The sequence below is a fragment of the Adelges cooleyi genome, unplaced genomic scaffold, assembly GCF_023614345.1.
Source record: "Adelges cooleyi isolate 19-005CV unplaced genomic scaffold, UGA_ACOO_1.1 ACOO_flye_CR_arks_rails_tigmint_CR_PRNA_651, whole genome shotgun sequence".
In the NCBI taxonomy this organism is placed as follows: Eukaryota; Metazoa; Arthropoda; class Insecta; order Hemiptera; family Adelgidae; genus Adelges; species Adelges cooleyi.
The window spans coordinates 13947560-13971427 of NW_026096352.1; the positions used below are offsets into that span (position 1 = coordinate 13947560).

At 30.6% G+C, this 23868-nt stretch overlaps 2 protein-coding genes across 2 annotated transcripts; one reads left to right on the forward strand and one right to left on the reverse strand.

The window, feature by feature from the left end:
* Nucleotides 1-258: 258 nt before the first annotated feature.
* On the forward strand, nt 259-3609 carry LOC126844339 (acidic fibroblast growth factor intracellular-binding protein). The gene is made up of 8 exons (XM_050582475.1): nt 259-453; nt 522-720; nt 1715-1834; nt 1966-2073; nt 2170-2397; nt 2597-2725; nt 2836-2961; nt 3155-3609. Exons 1-8 carry the CDS (start codon nt 360-362, stop codon nt 3225-3227), a joined length of 1077 nt encoding a protein of 358 aa, XP_050438432.1. The 5' UTR covers nt 259-359; the 3' UTR covers nt 3228-3609.
* A 435-nt stretch (nt 3610-4044) lies between these two features.
* LOC126844842 (uncharacterized) lies at nt 4045-14387 on the reverse strand. Its single transcript, XM_050583269.1, has 22 exons — nt 13610-14387; nt 13400-13544; nt 13009-13241; nt 12100-12236; nt 11803-11988; nt 11638-11720; nt 11427-11573; nt 11007-11346; nt 10797-10934; nt 10615-10692; nt 10410-10544; nt 7989-7995; nt 7528-7697; nt 6476-6611; nt 6071-6360; nt 5854-5928; nt 5657-5782; nt 5352-5571; nt 4891-5181; nt 4650-4822; nt 4448-4585; nt 4045-4381 (listed from the first exon to the last, which is right to left on the reverse strand). Exons 1-22 carry the CDS (start codon nt 13800-13802, stop codon nt 4271-4273), a joined length of 3552 nt encoding a protein of 1183 aa, XP_050439226.1. The 5' UTR covers nt 13803-14387; the 3' UTR covers nt 4045-4270.
* Nucleotides 14388-23868: the final 9481 nt, after the last annotated feature.

Sequence of the window (23868 nt, forward strand, 5' to 3'; positions counted from 1 at the left end):
TGGGAACTATAAGTCCATACATAATAAATAGATACAGAACAAACATTTAATACGAATAGTTATTATAATAGTTATATAGTTACTAATTTATGTTACAACTGAGTATACTTAATACAAGAATACTTAATAATTAAAACTCCCATTAATTTAACCTTGGCAACCTTGGGCTACAGCTGCTGATAACGCTATCGTTATTCTTATCACTAATCGACCGATTGTCTAATTTCATTGATAGTATAGTTATTATGCTATCATACTACAGTTATTATGTTATTCAATAGGTAACATAATTCAAATTCCAATTTTTCCTGTTCCCATAATTTATTCATAATGGGGCGCACCGTCGGCTGAACAATAATATGAACTCTCCGAGCCCCGAAGTGGACGTTTTCATAAGCAATTACACCATCGTCGACCCGGACGTCTACCACTTGTGGGTGAACGGGTGCTCCGGTAAGTTCTCTCTGGTCTAAGCATGTTCTTACGGTGTCATTTTCAACCGTCCCGATATCATTTCACAGCGTCCGAAGCGGTGACCTTTCTGAAGCAATATGGTATCTTGGAGGAGATGGGTACGACGCTCGACTTGGTCGCGTCCGATATATTGGATCATTACAGGACTTACAGTCTGCTGGAGAAGTTAATACATTATCCGACGAAATTAGACCAGCAGCTAGCGTTCCAGATCGAACCGCAAACGAAAAAAATACTAGTCGAAAAGTAGGTATAACTGCACACTTACTTAAACTGGCTTACTGGGACCCTATTGAAACTCCTATAAATGAAGGTCTGTTTCCGTTATGCAATACAAATGCTGATCTTTTGAGCTATGAGTAGCGCTAAGTAGGAACTTCATGACCTTTTAAAAATATGTAAATATGCATTCATTATAGATGCCAAAGTATAATAATTATGCTGTTGTAGTTAAAAATCAAATTTCCTCATATATTTTTTAACCAGTATTTCACTTCAGCAACTAAATTAATATTTTCATTCATTCATTACAAAAAATTAATTCTATATTTATCATAAACTATAATGAATTAACTGCTGATGTTGTGTTAAATTGATGTTCACTGCACTTGTCATCTTTTTAGCATACTAATTAATTAATTCATAGTGGACGTGTTAAAATATCAAATTAAATTTTTTACAACTATAAAATAAAATACAAAAAAGCCAGCACAACGGGATCGGGGCAGCATAGTGAGGTCGATTGTTACAGGACTGTAAGAATGATTATAACTGAGTGATAAAGAAAAAAAAATACTTAAATGCAAATTTGTAGATTGTAGTTAAAATTAAGCCAAAACTACTAAAAAAGTGAAACATAAAAAACGTTTTCAACCCAATTGAAGGAAAGTGTTTTTGATACTTTTTGGTTTGTCAATGTGTATTTATAGTACTATATTTAAATAATATCATCATACAAATTTGGAACTAATTTGACTATTAAAAAAAAGTTATGGCGGGCCGTCAAAAACTGGTAAACAATTTATGTTTCTCTATTTAAAACGAATGACTTTAAATGTTTTCTTAGAAATCTACGAGTAATAATGCAAACAGTTAGCACACAACATAGCAATCTGGTAACAATTAAATCAATCTCGTAATCATTATGTACAGAACATAAAGTGTACTGAATTGACTTTACAATTTAAATATAATTACATGAAGAACATAGAAATAGTTTTAACAATCTATTGTTTTACAGATACTACGAAATCGACGACATTGTTGTCAGAGAATTTCTTGGCAAAAAATTATCGTCGAAACATCGTAAAGACCTGGACGAAGTCAGTGAAAAAACTGGCATTGCCATAAAATCGTGCAGGTCTGTTGTAACTTAGATTATAGGTATTGGTTGGATTATTAAACATAAGCATGCCACTTCCTAGCACAACAAATTATTTTTGTTAATTTTTATTTTTTTAATACAAATATTTATCAAAAATGTTTCTGTAGACGTCAGTTTGATAATGTCAAGAGAGTGTTCAAGGCTGTAGAGGAATTGCAAGGATCCGTCATCCATAATATTTCCAACACGTTTTTGCTCTCGGAAGATTTAGCCAAGTAACTGCAATGTTGCTTTTTTTTTTTTAATTATTACATAGACTATATTATATTTAATCATACTATTGTTAACGTTTATTGATTTGCTGTATTTAGAAAGTATGGGGTTATTGTATTCATCGCCTGCATGCGTTTTGAAACTTCCAAAAGAAAATTACAAACTCTGACGTTTCCTGACTTCTATGAGCCAACCCTGTGCATTATAAACAAATGGACTTACCCTAAAAATAGCCCAGAATTCGGAGATCTGGACTTGGATCGAGAGTTCTTGCTTGACCTGCGAGAAGTCAGGATCCTTTTGGACAAAGAAAAAGATCACAAACAGTATGTTGCATTATTACAATAAGTCTTGCATTTGAATTGAAGATGGTTAATTATATCAACAAAATTTTGAATTTTTGTCTTCACCAACGACGTCGACATAACATATAAAGATAAACTATCGATTAAAAAAAAAAAATAATAAGAAAAATAGTAACAATTTTACACTTGACACTAACTTCTAATTGGACGACTTTTTCAGTTTGGTGTGTCAAAAGTTAAAGGAACAATTTCTTGAAAAAATTTACAACAGTATGGAAACAAACTTTCGTATGCTGAGCAGGGCAATTATTGGAATAGCGTACAGCCTTCATCATAATAGAGATATGAGGTAAGACGTTTTTTTGGAGGCGCACAAATACCCGATACAAACGCACCACATTAAAAAGAAAGTTTATTTTATTGAATGTTGTATTATTGTGTTGTATACAATTATTGCAGGGGTTATTTTCTTGAAGTTGTCGAACGAGTCATCGATCCGTGGAGAGCGTTAAATTGGAGCAAAGTCGAGGTCATGGATTTCCTAAAAGTGTACATTTCTAGTGCTATCGAATTGGATATTTTCCAGTGAGTAATAATTATGTTGCATTGTCAATGTGGTCGAATTTTTTAGAAAATACTTTTCTGAAAAATGAAGATAATAATATTTGTTCAACAATCGTTTAACGTGAATCAATGTTTTTACTTCGAAGTTCGATAATTTAATTTACTAACATCTATAATTATTGATGATTATTACATAATTTTTTTTTTCTTCTAGAGAGGCCGAGGTAAAAAAAGCTTGGGAACGTTACATGGACGTAATAACAGTCAGTGTTCAGCAACTCTACTGAAAGGAGAAAAACTAATGTTGGTGTCTTATCAACAAACCAACCTTTATGTATTGTGTGAATTGTTTAATCTTTTTTGTATTTTTAGAGATTTGTTTTTTTGTAGGCGAGATTTTTTTTAGATGTGTAACTTTTTGGCTTTTTACTAAATATAACTCAACTTTTTATACTTATTCATACGAACACACTATTTGTTCAACAACTAGTGTTTGTTTATGGTGGAATTGGACAATGTCTGTTTAGCAGCATTCAGGCTATTGGACATTTTATATATATCCGACATAATGACATTTAATTTTATATTATTTATTTATTTATTTTTAAGTTAGCTAGTCTCGAGTGTTTGTATATTTTCTCAATAAATATTATTGCTAGTTTCTACAATTTTAATCGTTTTTTCATTTTTAACATAAAACATATTATTTTGTTCAAAAACTACAATATTCGTAATTTTTTACAACAAGTATTGAAAATGATACTCTAAAATATATACGTCAACAATGAAGGATGCTATAAGAATCCTTAAGTTAAATTTTGTTAGGTTCATGTTGCTACAATCACAAAAACAACATGTAGATAAAAAATATTCAACTATAACCAATGCTTTTTGCTTCAATGTTTTGTTTGAATAATATTAAAAAATAGTTTACATCTTTGCAAATATTCAAAACTATTGTAAAATTGTATGACCCTTAAAAAAACTTTTTTTTAATTAGTTAATAATCAATCCACTAGCTCCCCCTCCCAATAAATTGTACGCTACATTTGTGTAGTATATATAAAAAAATATATTGTAAAAAAAATGTTATAAACACATACAATTAAAATTTAACACAACTAATTTGAACTTTGTTAACATATTTAAATAATAAAATTGATAGACAAATTACGCAAAATCTCACTATAGCGTCACTTTTCAAATGTTAATCTGAGACTTTTTATAAAAATATGTCATTTGTTTAGTCGTAAGTATTGGGTTGTTAAGTACAAATAGATACAAAGTAGATAAAGAATAGTAGTAATGATGTATGTCTGTACAATAACTGTCATGTAAACTTTCTATTATAGAAAAAAGGTATTTGTTTCGAATATGCAGCTGCAATGTGATAGGGCGGAGGAACTCTTGGCACGCTTTGGATGGGATGAGAAAATAATTCCTGTAAAAAAGATACAGACATAATAATCATGTTGTTAAAAAAAAAAAAAAATTACATAAAACTTACGGTTTGTTTTATAGTACTATTGTTTTTCATTTGATACAACTGCTCCATTTTTTCTGCTTCTTGATCAATGTTGGTTACGTAATCTACTTCATTGGACATTATCGGTGAAGGGTTATTGTTGTTCGATGTTGTTGTCTCCTTAATAACATATTTTAATGTAATATTATCGAAATAAAAAAAGTTATTTATACTATTTTATTACTATTTCATCATTATTTTGTTTTCTTTCCATAAACATTTTGGCGAGTGCTCGCATCTTTTTTGGATGTGGTGTGGGTACTCGCATTAAATTTCCCGGTTCTTCCATATCACAGTCTAAGGTAAATCTGATTTTTGTGTTGGTCCGAATCGGTTTGAAAGATTCTTGTTTATTTTCTAAAAAAAAAAAATTATACTGTAATTAAAACAATACTTGTTTTTTAGTAGCAGAAGAATAAATTTACCAGAATAACCGACGTCGTCTATTTGCGGCAATAAATAACACGTTAAGATATGCTGTCCAGTGTCATAATCGAAATCGTTTTGCAACGGAGTTAACGGTTTGCTCTGATTTTCCGATAGCCAGAGTGCGTTCAGTTTAGTCAGTTTGAGAATGGAAAGCGGAAGACTTTTGATTTGGTTTTGTGTTAATGTAAGGATAATAAGGTTTTGTAAACTCCCAATTCCGTCAGGTATGCTAGATAAATTGTTGGAGCGGAGGCTGAGCTCTCGCAGATTTCTACAGCTACAAATTTCTGAAATAAAATTAAATCAATTAACCAAAATAAACAGGAAGTGTGGCAAACAACAAAATTATGGCAATAATTTAATTTCAAACCATTTTAGTTGGGGCCATTGATAAAACTAGAAATTAATCAATTTAAATTTACCGCGCAACTTGGAAGTATAAATAAATAGAACCCACCTATTGGTACATCGTTGAGCCGATTTGCGTCCAGCCGTAACACAGTCAGTTTTCTCATTAAACCTACACTGGGTGGTAAAAATTCCAAGAAGTTGTATGAGGCATCAAGCTCTTCGAGATTCTGAAGACCTTCAAAAATCCCGTTGATTTGTTTCAGAGAATTATGGTCTATTTTCATTGTAACTAACTCGTGTAAATGTCTCATAGAACTAGGTAAACACTGGAATTATAGTTGAAATGACATATATAAATATACATATTATTTTTTTATAACAATAAAGTTTTATTATATTTTAATGAAATACTTTTAAATTGTTGAACGAAAGGTGAAAATCTTTTAATTTCGAACAATACTGAATGTCTTCATCTATTGTGCATATCCGGTTGTAGCTAGCATCAAAATACCATAAACTGTGCAAATTACTTATTTCCTAAATTTCAACAAATATGAAAATGGTTAGTTAAAAAATAAAAACTGAACATGTTAAACGCAATTACTCACTAGCGATATTTCTTCAATGTCATTGAAATCTATCCAGAGTTCTTGTAAATCACTGAGTTCACTAATTATCGAAGGCTGTAAAGAATAACAAACATACAACTGTGTGATTGGGCCATTAAGTTTTGAAATTTTATTAGAATTAATAACAACTCAAAATTATTATCATTAAAATAATGTATTGATAAATATATATTGGTCAAGATAATAGACAACTTACTAAACTATCAAAATCATTTTGGCCAATATCTAGTCTGTATAACTTTGTCAGGCGGGATACGGCTTTGGGTAATTTAGATATTTTGTTGTCCCTTAGTTCCAATACACGCAGATTCGACAGTCGTCCAATGTTTGCTGGCACAAATTCTAGTTGTGTGTCGTTCAAACAAAGTTCACGCAAGCATAGTATTTGCGTTAAGGGAATAGGAAATTGAGACAATGGGTTAACGCTTACATTCAGGATTGATAATTTCTTGCATCCTTTAATGTTTTCGTCAATGGTTGTTAAATCTGCAACATCAAATCGCAAACAAGTCTTAGAATAATTGTTTATTTCATTCAATTTTTATGCAACTCTATTCATTTTTATTACAAGCGTATTTTTATGGCTATAATTTACACATACAATTTCGGCTAACATCCAATTCTATGAGATTGACTAGAGATCCGATGGCTTTTGGCAGTTGATCGAGCTTATTATCACTGAGGTGTAATACTTTTAATTGTTCACAATGGAATAAAGGCAACGGGAGATCTTTGATCTGTGAACATACACAATACACAGTAGATATTGAAAATCATTGCACATTTTACATTAACAAATATAAACAAATTATTTTCAATTTAAATATAATTGCAATAATGTACATTATTCTTGACACAACTGGTAGTAGTTAAACTACACAAAAACCATTAACCAAAATCACATCTAGAAAGTATTGTTCGTATTATATTTTCAGTAACTACAGAATGAACATAAAATTATTATCATATCATAACTTTTTGAAAAATAGTATGATTACTTCCAAATTTAATAGAAGACCCTATAACATTTAATATCACATTTTTAAAAAAATCTAAAGTCAAACTTTATTTTTATCATTATATTTATTAAGGAAAACCAAAACAAAATACGATTCCAAACACATTATTGTACCAGTTGATATTTATACTTTTTACAATTTGTTTTTGAGACACCTAATTAATTTATCATACATGGATTATGGAACTCGAATAAAAATAAAAATTTGTAGTACATTTTAAGCAATACATAAGGCGTAGAGCACTAAACTACATTTATGTTGAATTATTTATCAAACATCTACTACTACTAATAGAATTTAGAAAATTACTTAGGTAACCGTTTTATTACACTGATAAACTTTAACTACTTATATACATTTTTTACAGTTGTACAGTTCCTGAAGACCCGCTGACCTACCCGCTGACCCCACTGTTTTGACTTTTTTTTTACGATTGTCTTTGTTAATTTAAGTAATATAATATATATATATATATATATATATACATATTCAATAAAATATAGCCTGCTTATTTCTCATAGAGAACAAACCAATTTGAACCGGCTACCAAGGGATTATTACTGCGGGTTTACAGCTAACAGGCAACCGGTTGCGAGAGTCTATGCAACAATAATTCATCGGTGGCCGTTCTTACGTGATTGGAAGACAACAGTAGTATTTCTAACGTTCTCTCGTACAAGAACAATTGCAATGGCACGTCGGTCAGATCCGAATTGTTCAGATCGATTTCTTTGATGAATTCGTCTTGCCGCCGTTGATCCGAAGACGTCATCCGACGAAAACACGATAGGAGCGACATGGTCCCTGCAAATTATTCGTCATGTGACCGGTGCAGCTCAAGCGAAATAACTATATTCACGTCCATTAATGACGATGATGTGTAAAATGAATAGCAAACAATTTATATTCGAATAGGTATACCAATAACCGACGAAATCGCGCCCAAAGGTGACAAATGATTATTTGTTATTGTTTTTTAAAAAAAACCATCAGGTAGCTGATAACGGGTTTGAGATAAGGCGGACAACCGCTTCTTAGGCAAACACAACATAACCAATTGTATTCATGTATACTGTAAACTGGTTCGCAACGTACCTTCAGGCTACAACCGAATACCGATGTGACCAAATTTTTAGGCGAATAATAATTACTGCTAAATGGCGTATTCGGTATTACCAATAAGAAACTAGAAACCTATAACCTATTTTCAACTAGAATATGAAAATAATTGTATTTCACGGTTAAGGAATTCTAGGTTGGTTACTTATTATACGATGACATTAAAACAGAATATTATTATTATACAGAACATAAGGGAAAAATATTCTATAGGTTTTCTATGGACAATACTCAATAGGATATAAGAGAATTTTTTGGGATAGGCATTGTTAACGTTTTTTAAGATCTTATTTAATTCATAATTACTATCGTAATATGGTTGTGTTTTGTCTTATGTGTTTAAGGCGTAATTATCGACACTATAGAGTTCACATGACGTGAATGGGCACTTAAGAAACAAACAAAAGAGAAGACGCCCGATAAAGGTAAATAACGAAAATTGTCTTATTAATGTAAAATTTAATAAAAAACGACTTTATAAGAATTTTAAAATTGATCGTCACTCGTCCGCGATTAAATTAGATAGTCTTAAAAGTCATTAATAGTATTTTTAAATCCGAGAAAAAAAAACAATTTCAATTAAAAATAGTTTTAACAACCTTGTTATTATTTTTACATAGTTTTTCAGGTAAACGTAATTTAAACAATTACCAATTAGGTATCAAGTTTTTTTTTTAAATCCCATTATATTTTCCATTATTAACCAAAATCGGTCATATAAAAATTACAAAAGAAAAACGTACGACTTGAAATTTCACTCAATAATCTTATAGGTTATTGTTTATTATACAAGCCAGAAGTTAATGACTTTACAATTTATAATTTATAGAAAATATACCTAACTCGAAATTGCGGCCTAGTTAGTTGTTAAAGGTCATAAGTAACTAAACATATACATGATTATTATTATGTATAGTATTATAATGTAGGCCTATCGATTTTCGATTTGTCAAACCCATAATTGAACGCATTTGTCAGTTAGCTGTGTGTTTACCGTTCTCGGCATACTTCATGGGTATTTACAAATTTCTTTGACCGATTTAAACTCAAAATGTAGTTGTTAATTGATTACACAAAGTAAATATTTTACTGGTCATAAAAATTCACATTTTAATTTTATTCATTTAAACCTAATTATAAATAGTATTCAACGTACAAATGTTACATTTGATTATTATTATTTATTTATATCTGTATAAATAAATAGTGAATAATATTATAATAATAATTATATAAAGCATTACGGCTGTTACAAGTTCACACATAGTTTTATGTTATTATATACGATAAAAGAATGGGTAAAAAATAAATATTTGCTAATTAAAGTAATTAAATTACGTTATACATAAAAAAAAGTTATATTAATAAGTAGTGTGCCAGATTAATAAAGTTCACATTATAAGAAAGTCAAACAAACACATTGTAGTATTTAAAACATACGTTTTATACAAATGTGTACATTAATTAAAATTTGTAAAAGTTTTTAGCAATTAAGACATATTACTTCCAATAATGTGGTTAAGTAAAATTTGGGATAAATAAAAATATTGTATTGATATTTCGGGTTTTAATTTAATTTTTTTGTTTTTGAAGTTATTATTATTTTAATCTTTTATACTTAATCTAACTTCTCACACTTGTAGAAACAATTACATTCAATTAGGTCGGATCGGTTATTATTATTAAAATATAATACATAGCATATTATAATAAGTTATATATATAGTGCCAGATGTTTAAAAAATATTAAAGATGAGTAATAACTAATAAATAATAATAAATACATTTAAAAACGTAATTTTTGTATTCCAGTGTGTCTCTCATACTACTTAAATGACATACATTTCCAATCTAATAATTTAGTTACATTAAGATATAATATAGAGTACAGTCGTTTTAATAATAATAATTTTTTTCTTAGGAATGGCAAATCTTAGTTTGTTAACACAGGCATTTTAGGATATAATAAACGATTATGCAATATTATAATGCTTATCGTACTAAAATAAAATTGTCATAAAGTATATAGTAAAAACAGTATACTTGGTCTTAAATCTTAAGATATAAAACTATTAATATTAAGCAGGGGTTAAGGTTTACATACAAGTTTTGCTCGTTTTATCGTTGTAACTTTTTGTTTTGATTATAAAAAAATATAATTTGAATAAAAAAAAAATCAGCCTCTCAATCGTGTTACCCCAGGAGGGTTTGCAGTATTTTTTTTTTTTTTTTGATAGGTACAATACAACAGTCTTTATAATGCCAACATACGTCATAATATAGCACTTATTGTAAAAAAAAAAAAAATTATTATAATGAGCTTCATACTATTTGTCAGTCAGATTACGCTTTGACTATTATCTAAATGTTATTCAATTGTTAATATGTCGTTTAAACATTGACCATCGATGGGACCTGTACGGACTGTGACGGTGACTTAGGCGTGTGGAATTTTAAAAGTTCAGCCACAGTTATGGCCACTTGAACGATTCCTTTTCCTTCGAGAATGTCAACAGCGCAACAAATCATTTTCTGTAAATAAATCACGTGTTAAAGTTGCAAATTAAATTTAAGAAAATACCAAGACCTCATCAATGCTTACTTCGTTCACTCCAATTTTACGACAGGCTTCTAAAAAATTGTCCACGTTACGCCTGCATCGAGCCATTGTGAGCTTAGGCTTAATAACATAAATAACAATTAGAATTTAGTGATTACTAAAGTTAATACATTTATTATTGTTATTGTAGTTATTGTATAATAATAAGTATTATTATTACTCACAACTGCGGGAGAAGGCACGTGAATACTGGCTACAGATCTCGGTTTAACGTGGTTTGCCAAATAACAAAGCACGACACCGTCGCTGAGAGCAGGCGCTAATTCACTGGGCAGTGACATTTTCAATCTCGACTCGATAGTCTGTAAACGGTTGGCAACCAAACATAATATAGTATAAATATAATATAATATACTATGTAATTTTAGACTTACGTCACGCAACTGTTTCACTAGTTCAGCTTCTTCTTTGGCTTTCTCGTATTCGCGTTTCATGGTGAATTGTAATTTACTCTTGGCCACGTTGTCTTTGGACCAGACTTTCATGGGCGGCCGCTGATATGACGGCGGCACTGTTGACAAGTTAAAATTGTTCACAGAGGTGGGTATGATATCCGGTGGGGTAGGTTTGATGTATGGACGGACTTCTTGTAAGTTATTGTTGATGTTGACTTTTTGATCGATGATATTACTACTCTTTTGATCATTGTTTTGTATTTTACCCTTATAAATACTGTCTTGGGTTCGTTGCTGCTTAAGGAACTCTTTGTACTCTCTAAGGGAGGACAAGGACAACAAATTCATAAAATCCATTTAATGGTTATTATAGTTACTTTATAAGCCCATATTACTTACTTGTAACTTTGTGTGTGCATGGCAGGCTTGTCGTTTTGTTTGTTACTACCACCGACTACGCCGTTACTATTGTTACCGTTGATAAATTTGTTTATCAAGTTCGATGTTGTTCCACCATTACTTTTGTTAGCTCGTAAAAATTCAGGACTGCAAGTAAATTAATAGGCCATTATTATTATTGTTGTCTACATATATATATATTTAATACTACCTAGCGTTGTAACTATTGTGACCATTTGTCTCTCCATTTTTCTTATCCAACTTATTAATGTATTCTATACTTCCATTAGCACCCTAGAAATACGATACAAGCTATTAAATGATTTTTGCTGCGTACAAAAAGTGTGGGAGTTTTAAACACTTTATTATTATTAACCTCGTCAGAAGAATGTACTAGGCTGGCCGGCTCTGACAATGTCAAACTGTCCATATTACTATCCAGACTATGATGACTATTCTTGACAGAACTGAACTTCCATGAAGACATTCCTCGATTACGACCATCCTTGACGCTTTTCATTTCTAGCCACTTAAATATGTACACACGCCCTCTAGTACACACCTGCGACAAAAAAAATAACAATATTTATATACATATTACAGAATTGTTAATAGTATTAGTAGGACCAGAATTTTTGATAGTAAATTTGTATCAATTGGAACTAGTACATACATCACACGGAGGAGACACCAACGGGTTATTGGCTACATCAAAACTTTCCAAACTGGACATTAACCTCAGTTCGACAGGTAAAGACGCTATTCTGTTATGACTGACTGTTAGTTTCACTAATTTTAAATAGGTTATTTCTGAAAAGAAAAAAACAAAACCAAAAAGTGTGAGATAAAAGGTAGTATACAGGTATAAAAAATGTTTACTGAATCTATGGTTGTATTAATTTGTTATTTTACTAAATTAAAAAAATTTAAAAATCATTAAACACTTACTTTAACTTTTTATACAGTCGGTATAAGTAGTATACTGGAATTTTAAGCTTACTTCAGGAGACACAGAGTAAATTAGTAAATAGTATAGATGGTTAGCGATAAATCACAATATTAAGGTTTTTTTTTTTTTTACAAATAATATCAATAGTAGTTACAGTTTATCAAAGAATCTAAGTACAGAGTATAATTTAATAGTGATAAAATATGTCGGTAATAACTTATGGAGACAGTCATTATTTATTTAAACTTGTCTATCTACCACTGGCTCAAATTTTTGTTATTTAAAGAATAAATGACTAAAATTGCACTAAAACCACATTTTTCTTTGATCTACGTGTTTAAAAAATGTTGTTTGTTATTGACTCGTTATAAAAATATTATACGAAAATTTATAATGATATTGAGTTCAAAATGATGTTCAAACACAACTTATTATTTCAATAATAATATTTTATTTAATACAAAATTGTTTTCAAAAACGGTTTACCTAACTAACAAGAAGGGTAAATCAGTGAATTGTTGTCACTGTTGTGAAATATTTCTCACTGTATGCAAATAATGAATACCTTCAATAGAAATTCTAATTTAAATCTATTAAAATATGTGTACAAATCATAAATACATTTTTACGTACCTAATGGTAACTCTATGAGTAAATTGTTTTGCGCGTTTAAACATTTCAATGATAGCAGTTGTCCCAGTTGTGACGGTAAATTAGTAAGCGCGTTGGAGCTTACATCGAGCTCCAGAAGAGTTTTGCAGAATCCAATTTCGGAAGGCAACTGTTTGAGTTTATTTTTCGACAACAATAGTATTTCAAGAGGTAACTGGAATATGGTCGGTGGTAAAGAGTTCAAGTAATTCCGACTGAAAAATAATAATACATTATTGCAATTATATACCTAATGTAAAACAGGAGTCTGAGTCAGATAGGTTACGGCATAACACCTATGTATGCAACATTTTACACCTGTGTTCTACCGAAACACTAGTACTCAGGAAAAGTCGTTTAAACGCTCGCTCACCTGAGATCAAGATACGTTAATGATTGGAGTGTCGTGATTGTACTGGGTATCGATCGAATCACGTTGTTGTGCATGCTAAGAGATTCCAGTGACCAGAAATTGTAGACTTCGGTCGGAAGACTGGCGAAACAGTTTTTCGAGAGATCTGAAATGACAAGACAAAAGCGGTTATTGTTTACGTCCCACGGCAATGGCAGTCGACGTAATCACCTGCGATAATCGTGTCGGACACGTCATATTTCGACGGGGCCGGGAAACTTTTTAGTCTGCGTCCGCACAATTTCAGTTCGCCGCACATGTGAGCGTTTTCAAACAGTTTCTCCAACGATCTCGTCAGCGGTTGCCCCGCAGCCGACTGGTCCTTAAGCTTGTCGCACCCGTGTCGTTGGCATCCATAATCCATTTTCGCGGCAGCGCCTACTATGCGGTAGAGAGCGATACGACGGACATGGTGCAATGTATCTCAATTATTATTCGGCGGGCATCGCATAGTTTTTTTCAATAGCAATTCAATAGGACCGACGACAGCGGTGGCCGAAGGTGTTCGACGTCCATGAAGATGATACGCATTGCGGATTGCCGTTTGATGCGCGTTTTTATCAAGTACTTTCACCGCCGGTTGCCGGATGCACTTGCGAATGAAAATCGATGAGAAACAACAAGTCGGTATACCGTATAGTAATAATGATATTACAATGCGAATCCAAGTTATAGGTGCTACGCCGAAAATATTGTAGATAAATCTTAACGGTGTTGTTATTGTTTTTGTTTTACGAATACTACCTATAATAATAATAATATTACACCAGCAGCTACAGTCGAAGTAGTGATAATAATTGATTATACGCCGCCCGCCTCGCGTTAGTCATATAATAATAATATTATGAAGCGACAACGATTTTTGTTTACACTCGGCCCTAGGTAGCGGCCGCAGCTGCAGCTGTCGTCGTCGTACACGTCCCGTTTACACTGTTCACCCGAAACATAACCTTTCAACGCGTGTTGGTCTGCGATAAGACCTGATAACTGATAAGGTCAAAGAGTCGATTTACCAAGATAGTGATCACTGATCGCGACCTACTAATGTTTTTTGATGACGACCGCTTGTCGCTTGAGACGTATAAAACAAAACAAAAAAACCGTTTGCCACATACGCATTACTTATTACACATTACGTTACATTACATATTACATCATGAGCGCAATTAAGCCTCCCCTAAGTCCTAATTACACCCCGCTCAGGGGGTATTAGCACCCCTAATTTTAAAAAGTACCCTATATTTTTCGTGTTTATGTATTAAAAAACCTCTGCTTATAAAAATGTTTAATATAAAAAAAAAACCAATTTTTTTTGCAGATTTGATAAAATTCAGTATCCTTAATCAATTTCAAATGGTTGTCACGCTTTCCATAAGTTCTGTATCTTGTGAACGTTTGTTTACTGCTTTAAGAAATGCTAAGACGGCTTAGGGTTTCAATGGGTCAGGACATATTTTCCATATTTTGCAAATATTATACATATATGATGTATAGAAAAATATATGACAAATATAATTAACTTAAAAACAGTTATAGACACATATTTTGCTCCTAAAAAATAAAATATCTGTAAATAGTAACATCGTATTAATTTGTATTATTTTTTGTCATAAAAATATTAAAACATTTATAAACTAAAGTGTTAAATTGTTATACAACATCCTTGTTAAAAAGAAACATTATCTAACCTCATTAATTATAATTTAAATTAAAATACCTAGAAAACGCACAGCTTAAGAACACTACACTTTTTTTTATTGAAATTGTGCTTGTTTTACTAATTACATACTACGATTATTTATAATAAATCAATGTGTTAACAATAACTGCACTGCCACTGTACCTGAGTATTAGGTTAAATGGACCATCCGGTATATTTTGATTTGGGGACTGGACCTATGTTCCCTGAAATAATACACTCGTTTATCAGCTATTACCCGTAGTTAGTTGTGTAACAACGCGCTTAAATAAGCACCACATAATAGGTTTTATTATAAGGATTTGTAAGCCGACTCGTGGGAGAATCGTTGTTTGCCAGATTAGCGGTTGGTCTTGCCAATTAGACTCGGACTCCTGAAATGTAGTGTCAACTATATACAAAATAGGACATTAAAAAAAATAGCTAGTTTTATGCTTAAAATAACGGACGTGGGGTTCTCTGAAAGATTAATTAAGTCATTATACTATTAATTATTATAGTAGTTTATAAATTGGCACTCCTACCTCCTACAACAGAAATTAAAAAGATATAGTTAAAAAAAAAAAACTGTTCAGAGTCCAAAAGAAAGAAAAAACAAATTATATAGTCCACTTCCTTGAAAGAAAGCAAATTTATGGTTTAACTAAAAACGTTCCAGATTGCTTAAGATAAAAACTAAAATTAGACTTATATTTTATAATATGATAATGTTCTACTAATAGATATAGCCACTTATTTCTCAACTGCACGCATTCGTTAACTCGAATGCACATTTTAAATTTTATACTCAACCTTATAATAAAGTCTGCATGACAATAACGGACGCGGAGAGCAGAACGTTGTGTGATTTTATATCTGAGAAAACACATAATCACATGATTTGATATTTTTACTTCTTTACAAAAAACTCGTGTAAACCACTAAAACTGTATAATACACGATTAAATATAATTTAATTTTTTTTTGCCTTTTTTTAAAATGTATAACTGTTGTGCAACTATTGTAAAAAAGCGCTATTTTCAAACCTTTTTTTTGTCTACGAGTCATGGCATAATAATAATTATGCCGAACAGAAAGTTCTCCAAGTCTTTTGAAGGTGTAGGAAAATATATGAATTTTATGTGTATAATATTTTAAAGCTCTAACCCAAGTCGATTATTAAAATTAACAATATGTAATTGTTAGGTCTATATGAAAATGTGTACACACAACTAAATAATTGACATACTAATGGAGTGTCTATATATTGTTCCAATTCAGTGCGCATGCGTGGTCTTTTGAGTAAATTTGCGCAAAACGGATGTAACCCAAATTATTCATTATTGTATGCCTTTTTGTACATTACAATTGACCACAGGCAAATGTTCGCCCTCTAAGGCCTAATGTTATGAGCCCTGACATCCCTGACCTTATTCAAAGAGAATATACACTCCCCAGGATAAATGTACGTGTGCCTACCACACCATTGTTCATATTTAAACCATGCCAACAAAAACCTATGAGTCATGGCGAACATGAGTCATGTCAAAATTGTATAAACTTGCAACGATTATAAATTAAATAGAGCAGTTTAAAAGTTGGCTAGTTTTTACCGCATAAATCATTACGGAGGTGTAGTGTCTTCTCGAGATAATCTATTTAATCTTCTTAATTAATCTATTGTAATAATATAATAAAATACATTAAATACTGAATAGTTAATTTTAAAATTCTACTGGTTTGTTTGAAAAGTCCAGTTTTCACAATTAAACAAATCAAGTATGCAAATTGTTCCATATTAAGCGACGATGTTGCATCCGCTTGTTTGAAACAGTTTCGCGTAGGCAGTTTTTGTAATAAGTTGTACTTATAACTTTACATACATTGGTCTTTAAGAACTATACTACATTATTTTTAAATTATAAATACTGGAAAAAAATGAGTAGTGCTACTCGATAATGTCGTTTGATTTATATTGTAACAATTATTTACAATTGAATAAAACAAATTAACTATCTATAAGGCTTTATGGTCTAAATAAAAAAGATTCTAGATAAGTCTACATAAGGCTTTCTTATGTAGACTACAATGATTGCGAACCATCGATAATTATTAACGTTGTTATTAAATAATTATAAGTAGTCATGATTCGGTTCCAAATTATGAAAATGTATGTATGTGTTGTACGTTATTATTATTATTATTATATTTTTTATTGTTAACATTTAAACAATTTTACCCACGTTGATGGATGACGCAACGAGATTTTTTTTTTATGGCCAGTCAACGCATCGCGAATTGCCGGATGATTTCTAAAAATAATCATTACATTAATATTTGACTGTATTAATATACTTTTCTGCGACTCCGTCATCCAAAATAATATTATATACTTTGACACTATTACGTTGCAGTTGAATTGTGCGCGGTACACTATATTTTTTAAAATTATTTATCCGAGTAAACTGAATTGACAATCGGGCACTACTCGTTGACATAATAATTAAAGCGACGTTTGTTTTGCACACTATTATTTTCCCGTTTCGATAATTAATTATGGTTAAGTTAGCCGAATACGTTCGGTGAACACGGCCCTATTAAAGTAATAGTAATTAAAATGTATATATATATACATGAATAAGTTTAATGACCGAGCCGTAGTTGAAAACAAGACGACCAACCCGTTTGGCTGATTTTGTATGCATACTGATTTCGGTGGTTTGTCTTTTTGGGTCAAGATCGTTACTTAACCCGACCGAGGGATTCGTATTAAACTCGGTTTCTAAATAACCAATCGCTTTGTCCGATATTACAATATTATGGTTGAAAAATATATGCATAATTTTGACTGCATAGTGCATATACTGTAGGATACTGTATACGCATGATGTATGATAAATAATGCAAAAAGTCATCTTAGACTAAAATTTCCGGTCGAGTTTGAAACAGTATTATGCGCACTCTGTGGCCGATTAACCTGAAAAATTTGGTCACAACCTACTTCCGGCGCTTTTGCCTCTTTTACATCATACATGCAGGGTGATTCAATATGGATAAGCCATTAATTTTGCCTTAAAATAATTGCACCTTTTCTTTAGTTTGTGTTATTTTACAATAATAGTCAATATTCAAATGTTTATCTTTATTACTTGGTCACCGGAGCTCTATATATTTTTTTAATTTATATGGTAACGTATACATTTAATTTAATTTTGACATTAAGAATAACTTGCTGACTATTATTACTGGTCGATAACCAGTTTTGGATAACTATTTTTGAAGTTATTGAAGTTTCAAGTTTAGGGTAGGCGGAAAGGTCGAATATTTTTATTTGCGCGCACTTCCCCTCTCATCATAACTTTTAAACTCTTATAACTTTATAAATAGCTGACCAAAACTGGTAATCGACCAGTCAACATTTTTAGTATTTTATACTCAATTTAAAAATTTAACGGAATACAATATAATATTATAAATATTATTTATATGCAAAATAGGAATTATACTGCACGGTTTTATATCTTCTCATTGAACACATGTGTCATACTCATGCAACAATGTGCACTCTAAAAACAAAAAAGATTTCATATTTATCATCGCCAAAATGAGTCGAAAATAATCATTTTCGTGCGTTGACCGTTTTATTAAAAATGCATTGTCACTCGTCGCAGCCATTTAAATAAAAGTTTTTGTTACTTTTATTATATAATTTTTTCTTACAAGCATAACAGCTATTTGTCGCCTCGTGCAACGAGAAGTGTTTGCCAAAACCACCAACGTCCTTCGTCCATTTACACACATCTTCTGCACGTGTGGTCGATTTGTAAATCAGTTATGAACATCCCGAAAGACGTATAAAATATTTTTTAAAACAATTGCTTTATTAAATAAATTAAAAAAATTAATTATTTAGCTTAAACTAAAAAAATAACTAAAAGTAGGAATTAAAATAACAGCAACAATTTTATTTGAGGAAGAGGGGTTGGTTAAGTTAAGAAGATTGGCCAAAATGACAAAAAAAATGTCCAATAATTGTTGACACTTATCTAGTAGTAGTTTACAAATTAAACATTTTTTATCACATTTAAAAAAACAAATGGTAGTGTCTAGTTAATGATAAAGCTACCATTGTCAGGACATTTTTTGTTCCCATGCTCCACTCCTTGTTGTAACAAGACTCCTTCTCCTTAGTAAGCCATAATTTCTTATAATTAAAAGCTAATAGAAAAATATGAAGTATAACAATTTTTACTTATTCAATACTAATAATGTAAGTAAATATTAAAATAATATATTTTACATAAAACTAAATACAAAATAATTTATAAATATCGTAATAAAAAAAACTGAAGAGCTCTTTGTATAGAAATATTTTAACTTGTGAAAGTTACAAAAATACATGACACAGATAATGAAGGATATGGATAAAGGAAAGTACAAAGACCTGAAAGGAATTGTGCTACGATAGAGAAGCATGGAAAGCTGCAACAAACAAATCTACGGATTTATAACTGAAAAAAATGTGCTAAATGGTACATGTAAATTTGTTTCAGGATTATTCAAATTTGGGGCACCTAATTTCTAGATGTTTGAAATGTTCTCAAAGCCCAAAGGTCAAGAGCACCACCTTAATTGGTCCTACATTATTGGTTACTATATAAACCACTTAACTAGTCTGTAACAGACCTGGGTGACTTTCACTTTAATCACACATAACAAATAATTATTTTCAAATAATGAATTGTTTAAAGTACATTTTTGTTTATTGTAACCTATTGTTATTATTATTGAGTGTTTTTGATAGTCATTAGATTTCACTATTTAAATAAAAATTAATTGTTTGTACTGTTTGAGTTTTTATTAAAATAAAATTGTATTTTTAATTATTATTTGAATTTTTTTTTTTAAATAAAAAATAGTTTAAGTAATGCATTACCAGACTGGCTGGTATGTAACATAATACAAATAAATTTCAATATAGCCTAGTCTAGACTAAAAGTATAAAATACTCTACTTTTTTTTTTTTATAGTAAATATTATATTGTTATTGTATGTTGGTATAATCGCGCGAATATGACCCAACGTAATCGTTATGGCAAATACGTTACTATCTTTTTTTTTGCTATCCATAGAAAATACTATGTGGCGTACATAACGTTATAAATACCATAGTATAAGCACCTACTATGCAATATGCATTATTATACAATACCTCTATACTACGCATTAATTATTAGTTATTAGCTACTATAGCTAAAAGCAATACACTATTGCGATGTAACAGTAGTAACACAATCTATACATATTTTATTGTAAAAAATAAATAAAAGTATGCTATTTGATAAACAATTTATTTTTATGTTTGACCTCTGGACGGTTATAAAATAAATACGTACTTGAATAGTATATTATAATCCCCCCTCCCCCCACTTAGTAGTTATTTGCAACAATTATCTTGAGATAATAATTTCATAAACTGACATTATTTTTTTATTTTATAACTTCGATAATTATATGGAGCTGAAAAATAATTTATTTTAAAATGATTGAACAAAAATGTACAATGCTAAGTGATCTAGAGAGTACTAAAAAATTAAATAATTTTTTTTTTATTTATTAAATGTAGTCATCCTTATAAATTTATAGATTTGCAACGAAACGTTTGTGATGTTATCACGTTCGGTAATAATTATTGTTATTAATCCTAAAAAAGTGCGGCCAGTGACCTCCCCGACCCCACTATGCTCTGGCTGGTTTTTATTAATTCGATTTTGTATAATGGTTTATATTTGCCAACGCGCCATAATGATTTTATTATTTAAATATACGACCGCCGTCTCGTCCGGTAATTAAAAAAAACACTCGACCATGGAACTCAACGGTACAATGTCAAGCTTATGGCAATGCTATTGTTGTTGAACGCATGAGTTCATATTGTACACCTTGGACTAGCTGTCCGATCTTGTTTTAGTTTCGATGCGATAGCTGAAAATGTATTGGCTTTCTAATGATTTTATTTTTTTATTTTGTAGCACCTCTATAGATCCGAAATCGTGAGCATATGGTACTTTGGGTGGTCAAAAGTTGAAAAAGTAATTTCCTTCATCTTCAAAACCTAGTCGGATCCAGTTGATACTTTTGTGGAACATTGATTAGGCATACCTCAAACCCAAATTTCGACAACCCCCACCCGGCCCCCGGGAGAGGGAATTGAAGTTCTTTGGTTTTTTTAAATAGGCGCAATTTTAGGATTTAAGAGCTGAAAATACATGCTAACATGTACCTATAACATGTGTAGAAAAAAAATCTGTAGTTGGAATTAGGGTTTTCTCTACGGACAATTTTGTTGATAAGACATTTTATACTAAAAATGCTAAGGTTATAATAAATCGAATATATTTTCGAAACCCATACAATTTCGGCACTTGTGAGTTGTGCAAATAAAAATGTTTTAGTACATTATTTTTTTTTATAAATCAAGTATCGAAAAATATGTCGATCCAACGACAAAATGACTTGCAAAAATTGTCAATGTTCGAATTTCTTATTTATTTTTTTTTTGTGCACTTCTTAGTGTTATTTTTTATATTAAGAATTCTAAAGCTATTCAAATCATCGAAAGTCGAATCAGGTATGCTATTTACATAAAATTCGCGCACATAGATATTTTATTAGTTTACAACTACTGCCTTTAATAGTCCGTAAAAGAAGTAGTACATTTTAAGAAAAATAAAAACCTTGCGCGAACGATTACACACAATGACTAAGTGTCGGATATTTTGCTTTAAAAAACGTTTCGATGTTTATCTGTAGAAATACAACTATCGATAATAGTATTGTACTTAACTGTAATAATGATTAATGTACTTAATATTGTATTTTTACTATAAGGTGGATAGCGATTAGGGTTGATCGTTTTTCTACACTAATTTGTTGCCGTTGTTACCCATTTATTAACACCAACGAAATAATGCAAATATATTTCATAAACCGGTTGACTGTTGATTCACTCTCACTTATTGCAACCTACAAACTTACAAGCGACAAAGTGTAATTTTCTCCTTTAGTTTGGGGTTTGCTTAATAAAAAAAGGTTTCACTACAGATTTTTAAGAAATTTGTATATGACGTTATATAGCCCTATTCTAGAAAAAATGTTTGGAAAACTGGAGAAAAAAATGTTATTTTTTTTATAAAAGTCAAAACTTAACTATAATCAATCTTGAAGGTGTTTTCATAAGCTTTTTAATGCCAGTAGTTAGAACTGCTTGTCTTAAAAGTGTATAAAGTTATTCACAGTTAAAAAATATATACTATATCGTGTGTTATTTAAATGGAAAATGAAAAATTCCTTTCCGACTAGCCCAAAGAAATCGGAAAATATTTCCCTTTTAACAGACACTTTTTCCACCGAGATGTACCCATTTTTCTTGTGGAGGAGAAAAATAAACATTTTTTTTTAACCAGACTAATAAATGTGTATTGCTTTATGTAAAGCGAAAACTAGATAATTATTATTGTAATTATTTTCTGTGAGTTTTTCGAAAAGCGAAAGACAAAGACATTGAATTAAAAAGTGTTAAGAAATAGAAAAAAATCATTAAACAGTCAGTTGCCATAAATATTTTATGGAGACGATCAAATTTTAGTAGAAAAGTTCAACAAATTAGAACCGCCAATGAGCGTTTTGAAAACAGTTTTCCCATAATTTTGGAAATTTTTACTTATTTCCTTTCCTTTTTTTCATCCGTTAGGTTACAATAAAGAGAATTTTGAAAATATTTTACTGTTACAACTTTTATTAAGTTACATAAAAAAAAATGTAGGTACTAAATTTCACAATTTTGCCATTAAATATATTTTTTAGCGTCGGGGTACCCAAGACGTATAATTTTTTATTTGCGTAGTCAGCCATCGCAGCTGTATCGCAAAAAAAAAAAAAGACCAAAAGTATAGTTTTAACTTAACTAATGCCAACGATTATTCGGCTGTTTATAAAAATTTCACCATTTTCCATAATTATTGTTACTCAATTACTGTTAAGTAATGAATATCAAAAAGTTATTAAAATATTATTTGTTAGAACTTTATCTAAATTTTGGCGAAATATTCTTTATTTAAAAAGTCGACATCCGAGGGACTTTTAAGACCCCTAAAAAAATGTACTATGCGTCTATAGTCGTTATTTGCCTAAACTCGTTTCATTTGACTACTTTTTGCGCATCGTCAAAGAAAACAAAAAAATAAAACGTGAAACAAACACGTCCTTATATTAATACACACGTGCCTTTAAACTTATTACCAAAATCTGTTATTCTAATATTTTCGATAAATCAAAATACGTTGAGCAAATTGATTGATTCATAAAGGATAAGATAGTTATTTTCTAAAGTTATTTTTTAAAGAAAGTTTTTTTGTACGTTCAAAAGACTGTAAACATTATTTAGGTTCACATATTGAGTTTGCGTCATAATTTTGTGCACCTACGGTCGACAAATACACGGTTTTCAGAATTTCATGGCCCACATGACTGTTTTCTAAAATCATAAAAAAAACGGCCTATGTGAATAATTTTTGGTTTTCTTCGTACAATGATATTTTGAGGTTATTGTAATTTTCCCCTACTTTGGCAAGAGGATTTTGGGAGTGGTGATTTCGGAATCCTTTATAGCAACCTGTATATTAATTTAGATATGCATATTAAGCTGTTTTTTTTTAGTAAAATATAATTTGATTGAACTTTGAAGTTTACA

Coding starts and splice junctions, on each gene's coding strand:
- LOC126844339 (XM_050582475.1), top strand. CDS start 360: ATGAACTCTCCGAGCCCCGAAGTGGACGTTTTCATAAGCAATTACACC. Junction 1,835..1,965: donor ATTGCCATAAAATCGTGCAG/GTCTGTTGTAAC, acceptor ATGTTTCTGTAG/ACGTCAGTTTGATAATGTCA. Junction 2,726..2,835: donor CATCATAATAGAGATATGAG/GTAAGACGTTTT, acceptor CAATTATTGCAG/GGGTTATTTTCTTGAAGTTG.
- LOC126844842 (XM_050583269.1), bottom strand. CDS start 13,802: ATGGATTATGGATGCCAACGACACGGGTGCGACAAGCTTAAGGACCAG. Junction 10,545..10,614: donor GTAAAATTGGAGTGAACGAA/GTAAGCATTGAT, acceptor ATTTATTTACAG/AAAATGATTTGTTGCGCTGT. Junction 4,586..4,649: donor AACAAAATAATGATGAAATA/GTAATAAAATAG, acceptor TATGTTATTAAG/GAGACAACAACATCGAACAA.